Consider the following 13,379-nt stretch of genomic DNA (forward strand, 5'->3'; position numbering starts at 1 on the left):
ACCGATTACCATCTGTTAAAGATAAGTACACCATTTAATTCAAGTTACTCACGCTGAAAGTTTGGGTAATATTCTTCAGGTGGTCGAGGGACAGTGAAGGCAATGATGGTCCCTTTGGTAACCTCGTTTTAGTGATAACACTTAAAACACTGGTTATAAGGTCTGAGCACTTCACATTTAAAATTAAAAAATTTTTTATAGCATTTAGTATATTTGTATATAAGAGCTGTGATTACTGAAATACACAAAGCTATGCCAGGCCATCAAATCGCAGAAGGACAGACAGGAACTCCAGAGTGACTGGAGCCGATTGGAGAATTGGGCAGATAAATGGCAGATGAAGTTTAATGTGGAAAAATGCAAAGTGATGCACTTAGGCAGAAAAAATAAGGAACACAAGTATAGTATGTCAGGTGCAACTCTGGGAAAATCTGAACAGGAAAAGGACCTGGGAGTATTAATCAATAGGACACTGAAGCCGTCGGTGCAATGTGCGGCGGCAGCGAAGAACACAAATAGAATGCTAGGCATGATAAAGAAGGGAATCACGAGTAGATCGGAGAAAGTCATAATGCCACTTTATAGAGCGATGGTCAAACCACACTTGGAATACTGCGTCCAGCATTGGTCTCCTTATCTAAAGAAGGATATCAAACTGCTAGAGAGGGTGCAGAGATGAGCAACAATGCTGGTGAAAGGTATGGAGAACCTGGATTACGAGGAAAGACTTAAGAGACTGGGGTTGTTCTCCCTTGAGAAAAGGAGACTACGAGGGGATATGATCGAGACATTCAAAATACTGAAAGGAATCGACAAAATAGAGCAGGAAAAAACATTATTTACAATGTCCAATGTGGCACGGACAAGAGGACATGGGCTGAAACTAAGGAGGGACAAGTTCAAGACAAATATCAGGAAGTTCTGCATCACGCAACGAGTGGTGTACACCTGGAATGCTCTCCCAGAAGAGGTAATTGCGGAATCCACCGTTCTAGGATTTAAGGGTAAGTTAGATGTACATCTCCTTATGAGTGGCATGAAGTGACATGGGTAAGAGTAAGCTAGATGCACTTCTCTTTACGAGAAGCTTAGAGCGATATGAGGACCAAAACTATGCCAGGGTACACCTGGCGGGGCATCCGCGTGTGCGGATCGCCGGACTTGATGGACTTAGGGTCTGTTCCGGAGATGGCACTTCTTATGTTCTTATAGAGCCCACTGGGAGCAAGATTTGGGGAGAGTGCTGGATTAGCACTCTATAAAGGCCTCTTTTTCTTTCCTGTCTGCTTCCCTTATAGAAAATGGGTTCAAAATGTATTACCCCTGGTATTTAAACCCTCAGCGGTTATCCCTCATATATCCTCAGTGCGAAACGGCGTGTTGGCATGCCTGTGTGCAAGAAGGGTCCTTTCTCTATGTCTGGTGGTCTTGTCCTAGGGTTAAAGATTACTGGAATATGATGGGGCAATTAATTGTTAGTATCACTGGGAAGGAAACATTATCCAATCTTGTTGGATTGTTGCTTGATTAACGCCCCAATACCAGGGTATTCCCGGCAGGAATATAGGATGGCCTTATTTATACCTTGAAGTTCTATGTCTAACTTTTAATTAAATTGTTCTATAAAATAAATAGTAATAATAATACTAGAATATAAATAATGTGAAAGTGAAGTGCCTAGTAAACCTTCATCATGGTCAAATCCGCAGATAATTAGGCCACGATTATCAAGGGAACCATCATGACACTCACAAGTTGCCCGTGGACTTAACCAACCTTCCTATTGTGCATTCTTATATAATTAATCTGATGTTAAAATTAGTTTGAAAAATACTTTAGGCAAATGAAGAACAAGTGATAACTGAAAATCTAGCACTTATCCGATTCAATTTTTGTCACTGCCACTCCCGACCACAGATACCAATAGGGTCAGGCCCTCAATCAAATTGGCCATGTCCCAGTGAGAATAGTGTTTGTGCGGTATTTAATTTAATTTAATTCTTATATACCGCTAATAACCGTGAGGTTTCTAAGCGGTTTACAAAAATGATGCATTAAAAGATACAATAAATAAAAATAAATAAGATAGGTACTTGGAAATTCCCTAACTGTCCCAAAGGCTCACAATCTAACTAAAGTACCTGAAGAAACAATTTATGAAAAGTAAAGATAAAAATATAAAGACAGAGGTAGAGATAGAGATAGAAATGAATATTCCAACAAGATAGAAATGAATATTCCAACAAGATGGCGGCCAGTTAGGTCATCTTCTGTGCTGTCTCCCTTGTCCTGCTTTTGTTTTTGTTTTATTTTGCCTTTGTTGATTTTTCTTTTAAATTTCTTTTCTGTTGGTTTTTTGTATCCTCCAAACCCATAAGTGATAAAATCAGTTCATCTGGTTTTCATTATTAAAATCCATCTACTTCTCCTGTGATGGTAACAGTGGCACTTATACTAACTGTGCTCCAGGGAATGCTTTCAGTGGGGGGAAATGCAAGATGTTTAAGCAATCCATAGGGCCATCCTGGACCGTTAAGAGGGCAATTGTTTGCTTTCACCCTAATGATGCCAGGTGCACTTCCACGGATTTGCTTTATTTGGCCAGTGTGGTAGTTTGTATCTGGATATATGATGGCCTAAAATGTGTGCATATCTTTGCTTTTAAAGTATGTATATATAGAGAGATTAAGCTTAATCTATGCTCCCACAGTGAACCACAACGGACATTGTGTCGGTGGGAATGTTCCATGCAGTGTCTTTGGCACTTGTCTGCTGACACACTCTCCCAGTTGTCCTGATGGAGCATGTTGTGCTGATTGCAAGGTTTCAAGTTTGCTGATTTGATCCTGGACATTTTCATACTCAGATTCCTTTAAAAATTTGGATCTGTGGACAATTAAGGAGTCTTGGGGTTATATGTAGGTGTTATGTTGGACATATATGGCCTTCCCTTTGTATGGCACTGATGAATTGTTCATGGTATGGGTTTTCCTTAAATACCTGATGGTTTAGATATGCTGCTGTTATTTTTGCTTGTTCCCACATCTATTGTACACTTTTTTGATGACTGGAGAGATTGCTGGGGAAATGGGTTGGAGGGGAGAGTCACGGCTTTTTCAGGGGTGGGTCTTTGGCATATGGGTTTTTGATGTTCTAGCATGTATTTTGAAAATTTCAATTAAAAATTATTAATTTTTTTTTTAAAGTGTTTTGGAATAGTCCATCATCCTTCTAACATTAGTCCGCCAAATCATTCTCACCCAGCACACAGATGTTTACACACCCTGGACTGTAAACATAAAACTCAGCATATACTGTGCATCCAGGGCACATCTCCATTCAAAGAGAGCTCCTAGGTCTTCTTTTCATATGTGCATAAACAGCCCAGGGTACAGGTCACAAAGAGAACCGTGTCCCTGCAAATTTTGCAAGGTATTATGTGCTGTTATAAAGCTGCCAGCTTTGCTATTCAAGAAAGAGGGTAATGAGATGATTACAACCATGTCATAAATTCATTATTTGGAAAAAAAAATTTAGGATTGCCCAAATTATTTAATTTTTCAAATTATTCCTCAAAACTCTGTTATTTTCTAAGTTTTACTGTATCCAAATTGAAGAAAATAGTGCATCAACAAAATATATTTTAATGTCTAATCTTTCAGTAGTGATTCAGGCAGGAATTTCTAGCCAGAATCACCAATGAAAGGTTAGACAGTCAGATAAGTTTTGTCTATGCACTAATTTCTTCAATTTGGATTCAGTAAAACTTAAAAGATAAAAGAGTGAGTTGACTGATACATCCTGTGTAGGTGCACCCTATGAAATCTTTTCCTCCTCCTAATAGAGATTATAGTTATAATTGTTTGGATGAATTGTTATTTGCTTTAAATTTTACATTGTGTATTACTACATCTCAATGAACCCATCTCTTTGTGCTTCAATGACTTGTTTCAAACTACCATCCATTCTCCTTCAGTTCCTACAACTTCAACTCAGAAGCCACCTAGTCTGGCAGCCTCATCCTCCCTGCACATGGAGAAAGTTAGGCTATTAATCTGTAAGAGCAATTCTCTATGGACAGCAGGATAATCCAGTCACAATAACCTTCCCCCCTTCTCTGCAGTTGAAACTGATAGTATATATCTCTAGGGAAATTTTTTTTAAAAAGAGCAAACCATGTATAAGATCCAGTTTTACTCATTACCATAGCTCCCAAATGGTTGACTGACTAAATGAAAGCCGAGGTCAGACGTACAGTTTTTACCAGTTTGGTGAAGCTTGTATTTTATACCAGCTGGTGTTCATTCACCTGTCAGGCAGCCATTTTGGCAAAACATGGCCATGTCAGGTGTGTTTGCATGCCAGGTGTGTTTGTATAAATATTGGAGCTAAATTAGTGGGGGGAAAAAAACCCTGCATCTTCTACATGGTCTGCTCTTTTTGTTGATTACCATATTAGATCTTGCAAACAGTTTGCCTTGTTGCTTTCTTGGACATATAACTGTAGAGGGCAACCCCCCACCCCAATATATTCAGTATATCACAAACTTTACCTTATTTCCAAGCTGCTGTGCTGGCTCGTGATGTCATCTGTACTGCACTGTGCTCTGTGCTGAATCACTTACTTTGCATCTAAGAAAGACTTGGCTGTGTCTTTGACATTGACAATCCAGAGGTAAGGACAATTGCTTAGTTAACCCCAGGCTGCTTCAAGGCCCAGAACTGGGAGAACATCCAAAATGACATCAAAGACATTCTTGTGGTTTCCCATAAATACAACAATAGGGAGCGGACCAATTGCTAATCTTCATGGTAGCATGATTTGAAGGCTATTTCAGACAAAGGTTTGTGTACAAGATACACTTTCAAAAGTCACAGGAGAGCTAAAAATAAGTGCCTTCCTATTCTATTAATCTGGGTTCCCTGCTTTAAAATTATTCTCCATATGTTTACTATTTTTATACTGCCAATCTCCATTTTAAAAATATGTAATTGAATAAACTAATTTTGAAAAATAAAAATATGTTAAGGAAAATGTGCACATAAACATATCCAGTACTACTATTATACAATATCAAGAACAGCAATATCTTAAAAGACTCTAATATGAAATTCCAGTACAGCAGTATTATAAAGACCTTGAATATTAGTACCTCTATGTGCTCTCACGTGGGTCTGAAAGCAGTTGTAATATTTGTATTTCTTCCCACAAATTCCACACTCATACGACCCTGTAAAACAAGACAGGAAGGAGTATGATAACCATGTTAGTTTCAGCATAAAGTGTGTGTTAGGAATTAGGGGAGAGGAGGGAGAAACAGAATTATTCAGCGTGTAAGCCATCAAAATAAACATGCCAGTAGCTAGAACTCAATAGGAAAAAAAAAAATAAAAATAAAAATCGGAAAACAGTGCATAAATAAGTACAGATAATATTTAGCATAGCCGCATACTTCCAATTAGAGCTCTTTTACTGCTTTAATGCTATATATAATACACAGAATATAAATTTGCTATGAAAGAATCCAACCCATAAAAGAATCATCTAAGCACATGACAAAGCTAAACAGATTAGCTAGAACTAATAAGAACTACAAGTGTAATTTTGTAACAGGGCACCAGATCTGGAAAGGAACACAAGTACTTATGCCAGTAAGAATATGCTATATGTGTTTATTTTATAAAATATGCACTTAAGAGCCAATCGAGGAAAGTGTAGTACAGTGGCATTCTGAGGTTGTAGGTTCATACCCCGCACTGCTCCTTGTGACCATGGGTGTCACTTAATTCTCCACTGCCCCAGGTGCATTAGATAGATTGTGAGCCCTCTAGGACGGATAGGGAAAATGTCTGAAGTGCCTCTACTTAAACCACTTTGAGTGTGGTTGTATAACTACAAGGCAGTATACAAGTACCAATCCCTTTCCCTTCCCTAACCTGCTTATTTTGTATTTCCAGAAATGCCTATCCAAAGTTAGGGCTAAATTCACTAAGCAAACCGATCGTGTACCGATTGGTTTGCGAGCCCTTTGCGACCAAATTTCCCTCCAACCCCAATCACTAAAGCCTGTAGTGATCCGATCCCGACCCTCCCATGCAAATTAGCAAAACCCCATGCAAAATAGCCAAACTACTGATTCACTAACAATTGCTTGGCTGTTTCGAATTGGGTTTTACTACTGGCAAACTCAACTGCTCCAGACCTGTCAGTAACTGAGTTACCGACAGGTCTGCAGGTTTTTTGACAGGCCTGCCTGTCTTTTTTATTCATTTTTTTCCCATGGCACAGATATTTTGCGTGTGTTACACACGCAAAATATCTACCCCATAAAAAAAATGAATAAAAGACAGGCAGGCCTGTCAAAAAAATGTGCCCCCCTTCACACACACAAATGCACCCACCTCCCGAAGAAAAAAGCAGGAGGGATGCCAATTCCCTCCTGCCATCGTCAATTAAAAAAAAAAACAAAAAACCCAAAAATGATGCTGCCCCCATCCCGTGAATATGGCAGGAGGGATGCCAACTCTCTCTCCTGCCACCCCCCCCACCCCCTGATCGGCACGGCCCTCTCCCCCCTCCCGACATGTTCCCAAAAAGTTGGGAGCAGGAGGGGTGCTCAGTCTCTCCTGCTCCGTAGGCCTCCCACCCCACCCACTGCCTGGCCCAGCCAAGCCCCTCAGTACCTCTATGTTGGGAGCAGGAGGGGTGTTCAGTCCCTCCTGCTCCTCCGGGTCCAGCGACGCATCTACTGGGCCTTAGGCCCCGCCCCGGTGCATCATGTGATGCACAGGGAGGAGCCTAAGGCCCTGATTGGCTCAGGCACCTCGGGTTCCTCCCCCCTTGGGTGGGGCTTGAGGAGCCTGAGCTAATCAGGGACTTCCTTAGGGCTGAGCCTAAGAAAGTCCCTGATTGGCTCAGGTGCCACAGACCCCTCCCAAGGGGGGAGGAACCCGAGGCACCTCAGCTAATCAAAGCCTTAGGCCTCTCCCCGTGCATCAGATGATGTGATGGGGCGTGGCCTAAGGCTGCTATTGCGCAGCAGCTGGCGGGGGTGCTGGAGCAGGAGAACTTCACGCTTCCTCCTGCTCTCGAAGATTGAAGCCTAGGAGCAGGAGAGACCGGGCACCCCTCCTGCTCCCAAAGAGGAGCCTTGCCGTAACGAGCAGGAAGGACTGGGTACCCCTCCTGCTTCCAACAATTTAAAAGGTATGTGGGGTGGATGTGCCGGGCCTGACCTGGGATGGGCCGATCGTATGTGAGGCGTTGGGGTCGGTCAGGGTTGATTCAGGAGGGGTGTCGGGCCGGGCAGGGGTGTCGGGCTACTGCAGACTCTCCCGCCTGCCCTGCTCTGCCCCGATCTCTCCTGCCTGCTTGCCCCGACTCCCTTGCTCTATTCTATAGGCTTGCACTTCATGGAATGCCGGCAGAGAGCAGGAGAGTCCGGTGAGCAGGCAAGAGCGATCGGGGAAGAGCAGGGCAGGCAGGAGAGATCAGGACACAGCCCTGACAGCAGTGATCCTGACTGCTTCTCCTGTCACTACTGTCAGGGCCTGCGCATGAACGGGGATCCCTGCTTGCAAATGGGGGCGTTCCTCTGATCACCCCCATTTTAATACGACATATTGTTTCGATTTGGACAGGTTAGTGTCGTTTAGGTGTGCCTACTATTTAATGCATGCATGCACCTGGGCAATTTTGCTAGTTTGAGTATGTAAAACAGCTGTTCTATGTGCTAAAGTCCCTTATTTAACTCATGTGGGAGGAAATATATACAGCATTTTTCACAGAAAAAGCATCATTTATATAAGGAAAAAAGCTCTTATAAAACTACACTTCCCCCTCCCCATTGTGGTTCCTGCACTCGCGGTTTCATATAATCGCGATTTTTCTAGGAAGATCGCTCCTGCCCCAAAAGCCCTCTAGACCACCAGGTAAGGCCGGGAAGGCGGCAGGGAGGTGGGGGGGTGGGTCAGAGCCGGATAATCGCGTTTTTTCAGCATTCACGGTCCGACTCTGCCTGTATCCCCCACAAATGACGAGGGAGAAATGTATACAGCTGAATATGTGTATACTTGTATGTATACACTGGCAAATTTTATATAGACCACCTAAAGTTAGACATATACATCGGTATGCCTAGTTAATGTAAGCTCCTTACAGCCCTTTTATCAAGCTGCGCTAGAGGTTTTTAGTGTGAGCTGTTGCGGAAAATGCTCCGATGCTCATAGAATTCATGAGTGTCAGAGAACTTTTCTCGACGATCTGCATTAAAGTCCTCTAGCGCAGCTTGATAAAAGAGCTGTCAATAGGCCTAATTGGCACTTAACACTTCATAATTGCTGTTAGTTGGACTTAATTGAAATTCAGGCGCCTAACTTAAAAAAACATGATTCTATAAAATGTAGAAACCTAGTTCAAAGCGCCTACCTAAAAATAGGCATGGTTAGGGCAGATTGTGGGCATGTTTTCAAACTATGCGCCTCTTTGAATTAGGCACTGGTATTTAGGCAAAGAAAACCCTGGCATAAATACAGTGCACCTAAAGTTAGAACAACCAATAATGCTTAAATTTCCAAGTTTTATTTTGGTTTGATATAGCGCTAATTGTGATTCTATACAGTGCACCTTATATAAAATCAAGCTCAGCAGCGTATTAGTCACCACCAATTTTGGGGGGTTAACCAATATAGAATCAGGCCCACAAAGTTTGTGTTTGTTTGAAGTGCAATTTCAGCAAAGAAGTGGCAGTTATAATGTATGCAACTACTGTACACACAAAGAACATGCACACATTTACATCTTCAGAGCAAATGTGAATTTCTGCACTTTTGGTGTTTATTCTGATCTTACAAAAGAACATAGGGGCTTATGTTGTATTTATAAAATATCAGATAACAGCAACACCTAAAATAAAAAGGGTAAAAAAAATTTTCTGAAACCAATTTAGATGTTTTTTTCCAGTTATATGGAATTTAGAAACTCAGCATCCAGAAACAGAGCCAGTTCTCAAAACATAGCAAAGTGCAGAAATGTCCACTTCACAGCCATTTTCAAATAGGAAATACATTAAGGGGCTCATAATTAAAAAGAAAAGTTCAAAAAGTGGCCTAAGTCGGAACTTAGACGCTCAAAAAGACAGATCGTCCAAGTACCAATAATCAAACCTGGTTTTAAATTTATCTAAAACTAGCTTAGGCCTTTACCCTGCCTCTGAATGCCTAGAGCGAAAAGAGGCGTTGTTGTAGCAGAGAAAAGGGCGGGAGATGGGCCAACCTAGACTTAGTCATACTGCAAGTATAACCAAAAGTTTAACGAGATTTCCCAGTTGGAACATATTATGTTTTGACTTACATCAAGTCAAAACAAGTATAAGTTCCAAATAGGGACCACTGAGCTGATTGTGGCTACCGCAATCAGCTCAGCAGCCCAGGCAACCTGTCTACCTCCCACCGCAACGATCACAGCAGAAGAGATGCCCAGTCTCTCTTGCCGGCACCCCCCTGAATTGCTGCAAAACGGCAGGAGGATTCCCAAGACCTCCTGCTGGCACCCCCCCCCCCAATACCAGCAGGAGGGAGCTCAAGCCCTCCTGCCGAAGGCGCACCCCCCCCCCCAAATACCAGCAGGAGGGAGCCCAAGCCCTCCTGGCAAAGGCACATACCCCAAAAAATCCAGCAGGAGGGAGCCCAAGCCCTTCTGCCATAGGCGCACCCCCATCCCTCGAATACCGGCAGGAGGGAGCGCAAGCCCTCCTGCTGGTAGACCAACCCCCCGGACCCCCCCCCAAACGCGCCCCCTACCCTGCACATCTCCCCCCCCATTAACCTGAAAGTTGGATGGAAGGACGGGTCCTCTGTCAGTCCGGCAGGCAGGCCCATCCTCGGAATGGCGGGCCTACCCCTTCCCGGTGCATTGTGGGATGCACCGGGGAGGGGCCTAGGGCCTGATTGGTCCAGGCGCCTAAGGCCTGCCCATAGGAGGGGTCTTAGGCATCTGGGCCAACCAGAATCGGCAGGATGGCTTGGTATTCTTTCTGACGGTATTCGGGTTCAGGTGGGGGTGCTGGCAGGAGAGCTTGGGATCTCTCCTTCCGGAGTTCGGGTTTGGATGGGGGTGCCGGCAGGAGGGCTTGGGATCACTGCTGCTGGTTTGCGGCAGTTTGGGGGTGCCAGCAGGAGAGATTGGGCATCTCTCCTGCCGCAATTGTGGCAGTTCGGGAAGGGAGGTGTTGGCAGGAGAGATTAAAAGAAGAAAAACTAGTTCCAAATCATTTGATTCTGATCTTCTTTCACCAATCACCATTCTAATCTCTGTACTGTAGAGGTTATGCGGGATGGATGTTTAGCAGCATGGTAAGAAATAGAGAAAATATGGAGGTTTTATTCTTATAGTGGAGTGAAGTTTACAAGTTTTATTGGTATGGTTGTGATTTTTTCATAGTGTGGATCCCTGACGAAGCAACAGCGAAACATGTCGGGTCCACCCGCTTAAGCACTTAAAAAGATAAGTACAAGTATCATATTTTAAGAATAACACTATAAAATTGGATAAAAGAGTTATAAGAGCATATGTATAAATGTAAGCACAAAACTATAATGAATTTGAACCCTGACCAATGAGGAGTTCACACTCAATTCTCCCCGTTAAAAAATTGACCGATATGGGACGGAGGAGGGGTGTTTCTGAGGTCTGTGGTATAAGCACTGTCAATTAAATGCAGTACAGAGATTAGAATGGTGATTGGTGAAAGAAGATCAGAATCAAATGATTTGAAACTAGTTTTTCTTCTTTTCGTCTAGTGAGATTATAGTTCCAAGTAGTAATATTTGCCTTTCAAGTGTCATGGTGGAGAGGGACAGTTACAGGATTCTGTAACCAGCGTTGTTTTTGACAGAAGCTGGTTACAGAATCCTGCTTTAAGGATTGGCCCCTCCTTTGCCTAAAAGGTCTGGTTTTGGCCGTTTCGGACTTGGGTGATTTTTTTGGTCGGGAATGTGTTGTAGGGAGAGGCGTAGTGGCAGTCTGGGCAAGTAGATTGCTGAACGTGGAGGTAGGCCATTCTTTTAAAAAAACAACTCATTTTGGATGTTTTTTTGAGAATGGACATTTCCCTGTTGCTTACTTTCAGTGTCTAATGACTTAGGCCAAAAGGGGACTTAGACTTTTTTTTATTATGCCCCTCTACAAAAATAGGAAATACATTGAGGATATAAATGTTAATGGTAATGTGAATCTGATTATTAAAGTCACAGATAGTCCCACTTCCATTTCAATAACACTAATTTCATGCACTAAATGAACATTTAAGAAGATTTTTTTTTGATTGGCCTTTATATATTAGGATATATTTACCACCTTTTTGAAGGGATTCACTCAAGGCAGTGTACAGAAAGAATAAGTCAAATATAAGCAATAGACAATTACAACAGTAAAAAATATTCAAATAAATATGGCATATTATGCCACAACATCAAATTTCCAAATTTGCAATCCAGTCATATACTCAATTCCACGGTGATAATTTTTTTCAACAGGATCCTCAGACAGCTGTTAGGGTACTTCAAGGGAGTGAACAGAAGGCGTTTGATAAGGTCCCGCATGAACGTCTTCTTCGAAAAATTGAGAGCCATGGAATCGAGGGTGATATACTCACGTGGATTAAAAACTGGTTGGCGGATAGGAAACAGAGAGTGGGGATAAATGGCTAATACTCAGACTGGAAAAGCGTCACGAGTAGAGTGCCGCAGGGTTCGGTGCTCGGGCTTGTGTTCTTCAACATATTTATAAATGACCTAGGGATCCAAGATGGCCGAATGCTAGGAGGTCTGAGCACATTCTCCCTAAGCTCACTTCACTTACTTGTTTGCAAGAACTTTACCTGCTTAGAAATGGCGAAGAGGAGAGGACGAAGCGCTGGTGGAGCCTCACAGCGCTCCAGGACTGCCATCTTCGGCAATATTGAGGAGCTGATGAGGAGAATAAGGAAACGCCAAAACCATCGGGGAGTTCCCTGCAGGAGTCGCGCAGTGGTGGCGAATTTGTGCCATTCTCCATAGGTCTGGAGACATCGCTAAGCCCCGATGTGAGAGTACCTCCCCCACGCCCTCAGTTCCCCAGTTCCCCGCGAGCGGAGGCACTTCCGGATGTCGGAGTTCACCTCCTCCCGGAGGCTAAGGAGATCTAAGAGGGAACTGTGCTGCTGAGGTCCTTGCTGCTGCAGAGAAGCCCGAATGTGGAGACTGAGGAGGAAGCGAAGGGGGAAGCAAGAGCCCAACAGGATGTTGGAAGGGACAGGTTGCCAGTGGGTGTGCTAACTAAACCTAATTTACACTTTCTTCAAATAGAGAAGCCCCGGGAGGTAACATTGGACTCCTATTGGGATTTAGTGGCTAACTTGGCAAAATCTATAAATCCACAGTTACAACAACTTAAAATCAAATTTAATAATCATGAGACTGAGATTAAAAACCTGAAGACTGGAATTGAGGACTCTAAGACCTCAATACAGAATGTATATCAAGAATTAAAGGTTACTAAACAAATTACTGAGACATTAATTAACGATAACAATAACTTAAGAAGGAAGATTGAGGCAATGGAAAATTTTTCCCGGAATAATAATCTTAGATTGATTAACTTTCCCAGGGTGCCTATGATAGCCCCTAGAGAAATGTTGAAACGTTACATGATGGAAATATTGGAGCTTTCTGAAGAAACATTAATCTAATCTAATCCTTAGGTTTGTATACCGCATCATCTCCACGTTCGTAGAGCTCGACGCGGTTTACAGTAGGAGAAATAGGAAGGAACTACAACAGAGGGTTAGAGGTAGAAGTGTGAAGAAAATTTAGAGGACTTGGGATGCCAAGATATAAGAGTTTTCTTGATTCCTAAGTTGGAGGGAGACTTACATTTTTTGAGAAAAGCCAGGTTTTCAGATGTTTGCGGAAAACTTGGAGAGAGCTCAAGTTCCGAAGAGGGGAGGTAAGGTTGTTCCAGAGCTCAGTGATTTTGAAGTGGAGGGAGGTCCCTAGCTTTCCTGTGTGGGAAATGCCTTTTAGCGAGGGGAAGGATAGTTTTAATTTGTGGGAGGATCTGGTGGTATTAGGGTTTGAGGAATTCCAAGAAAGAGGGATAAAGGGAGGGAGGATACCATATAGGATTTTGAAAGTTAAACAGGCGCATTTATAGTGGACCCTGGCAATTATCAGAAGCCAGTGGAGCTTGGCTAGGAGCGGAGAGACATGGTCAAATTTACTTTTAGCGAAAATGAGCTTGGCCGCAGCATTCTGAATCCGTTGGAGTCTGTGGAGGTTTTTCTTAGTTAGGCTTAAGTAGATAGAGTTGCAATAGTCCAATCTGGAGAGGATGATGGATT

At 42.9% G+C, this 13,379-nt stretch overlaps 1 protein-coding gene across 7 annotated transcripts in view; it reads right to left on the minus strand.

Annotated features, from left to right (window-relative positions):
- Positions 1–13,379, minus strand: part of ZNF618 (zinc finger protein 618) — a 771,796-nt gene that overhangs the window by 470,034 nt on the left and 288,383 nt on the right. For all 7 annotated transcript variants that reach the window (XM_033960461.1, XM_033960460.1, XM_033960462.1 and 4 more), the window contains one exon: positions 5,154–5,231. In XM_033960461.1, the coding sequence (XP_033816352.1) occupies positions 5,154–5,231 (78 nt within the window). The remainder of the gene's footprint in view (positions 1–5,153; positions 5,232–13,379) is intronic.

Source organism: Geotrypetes seraphini, chromosome 10 (genome assembly GCF_902459505.1).
Source record: "Geotrypetes seraphini chromosome 10, aGeoSer1.1, whole genome shotgun sequence".
NCBI lineage: Eukaryota > Metazoa > Chordata > Amphibia > Gymnophiona > Dermophiidae > Geotrypetes > Geotrypetes seraphini.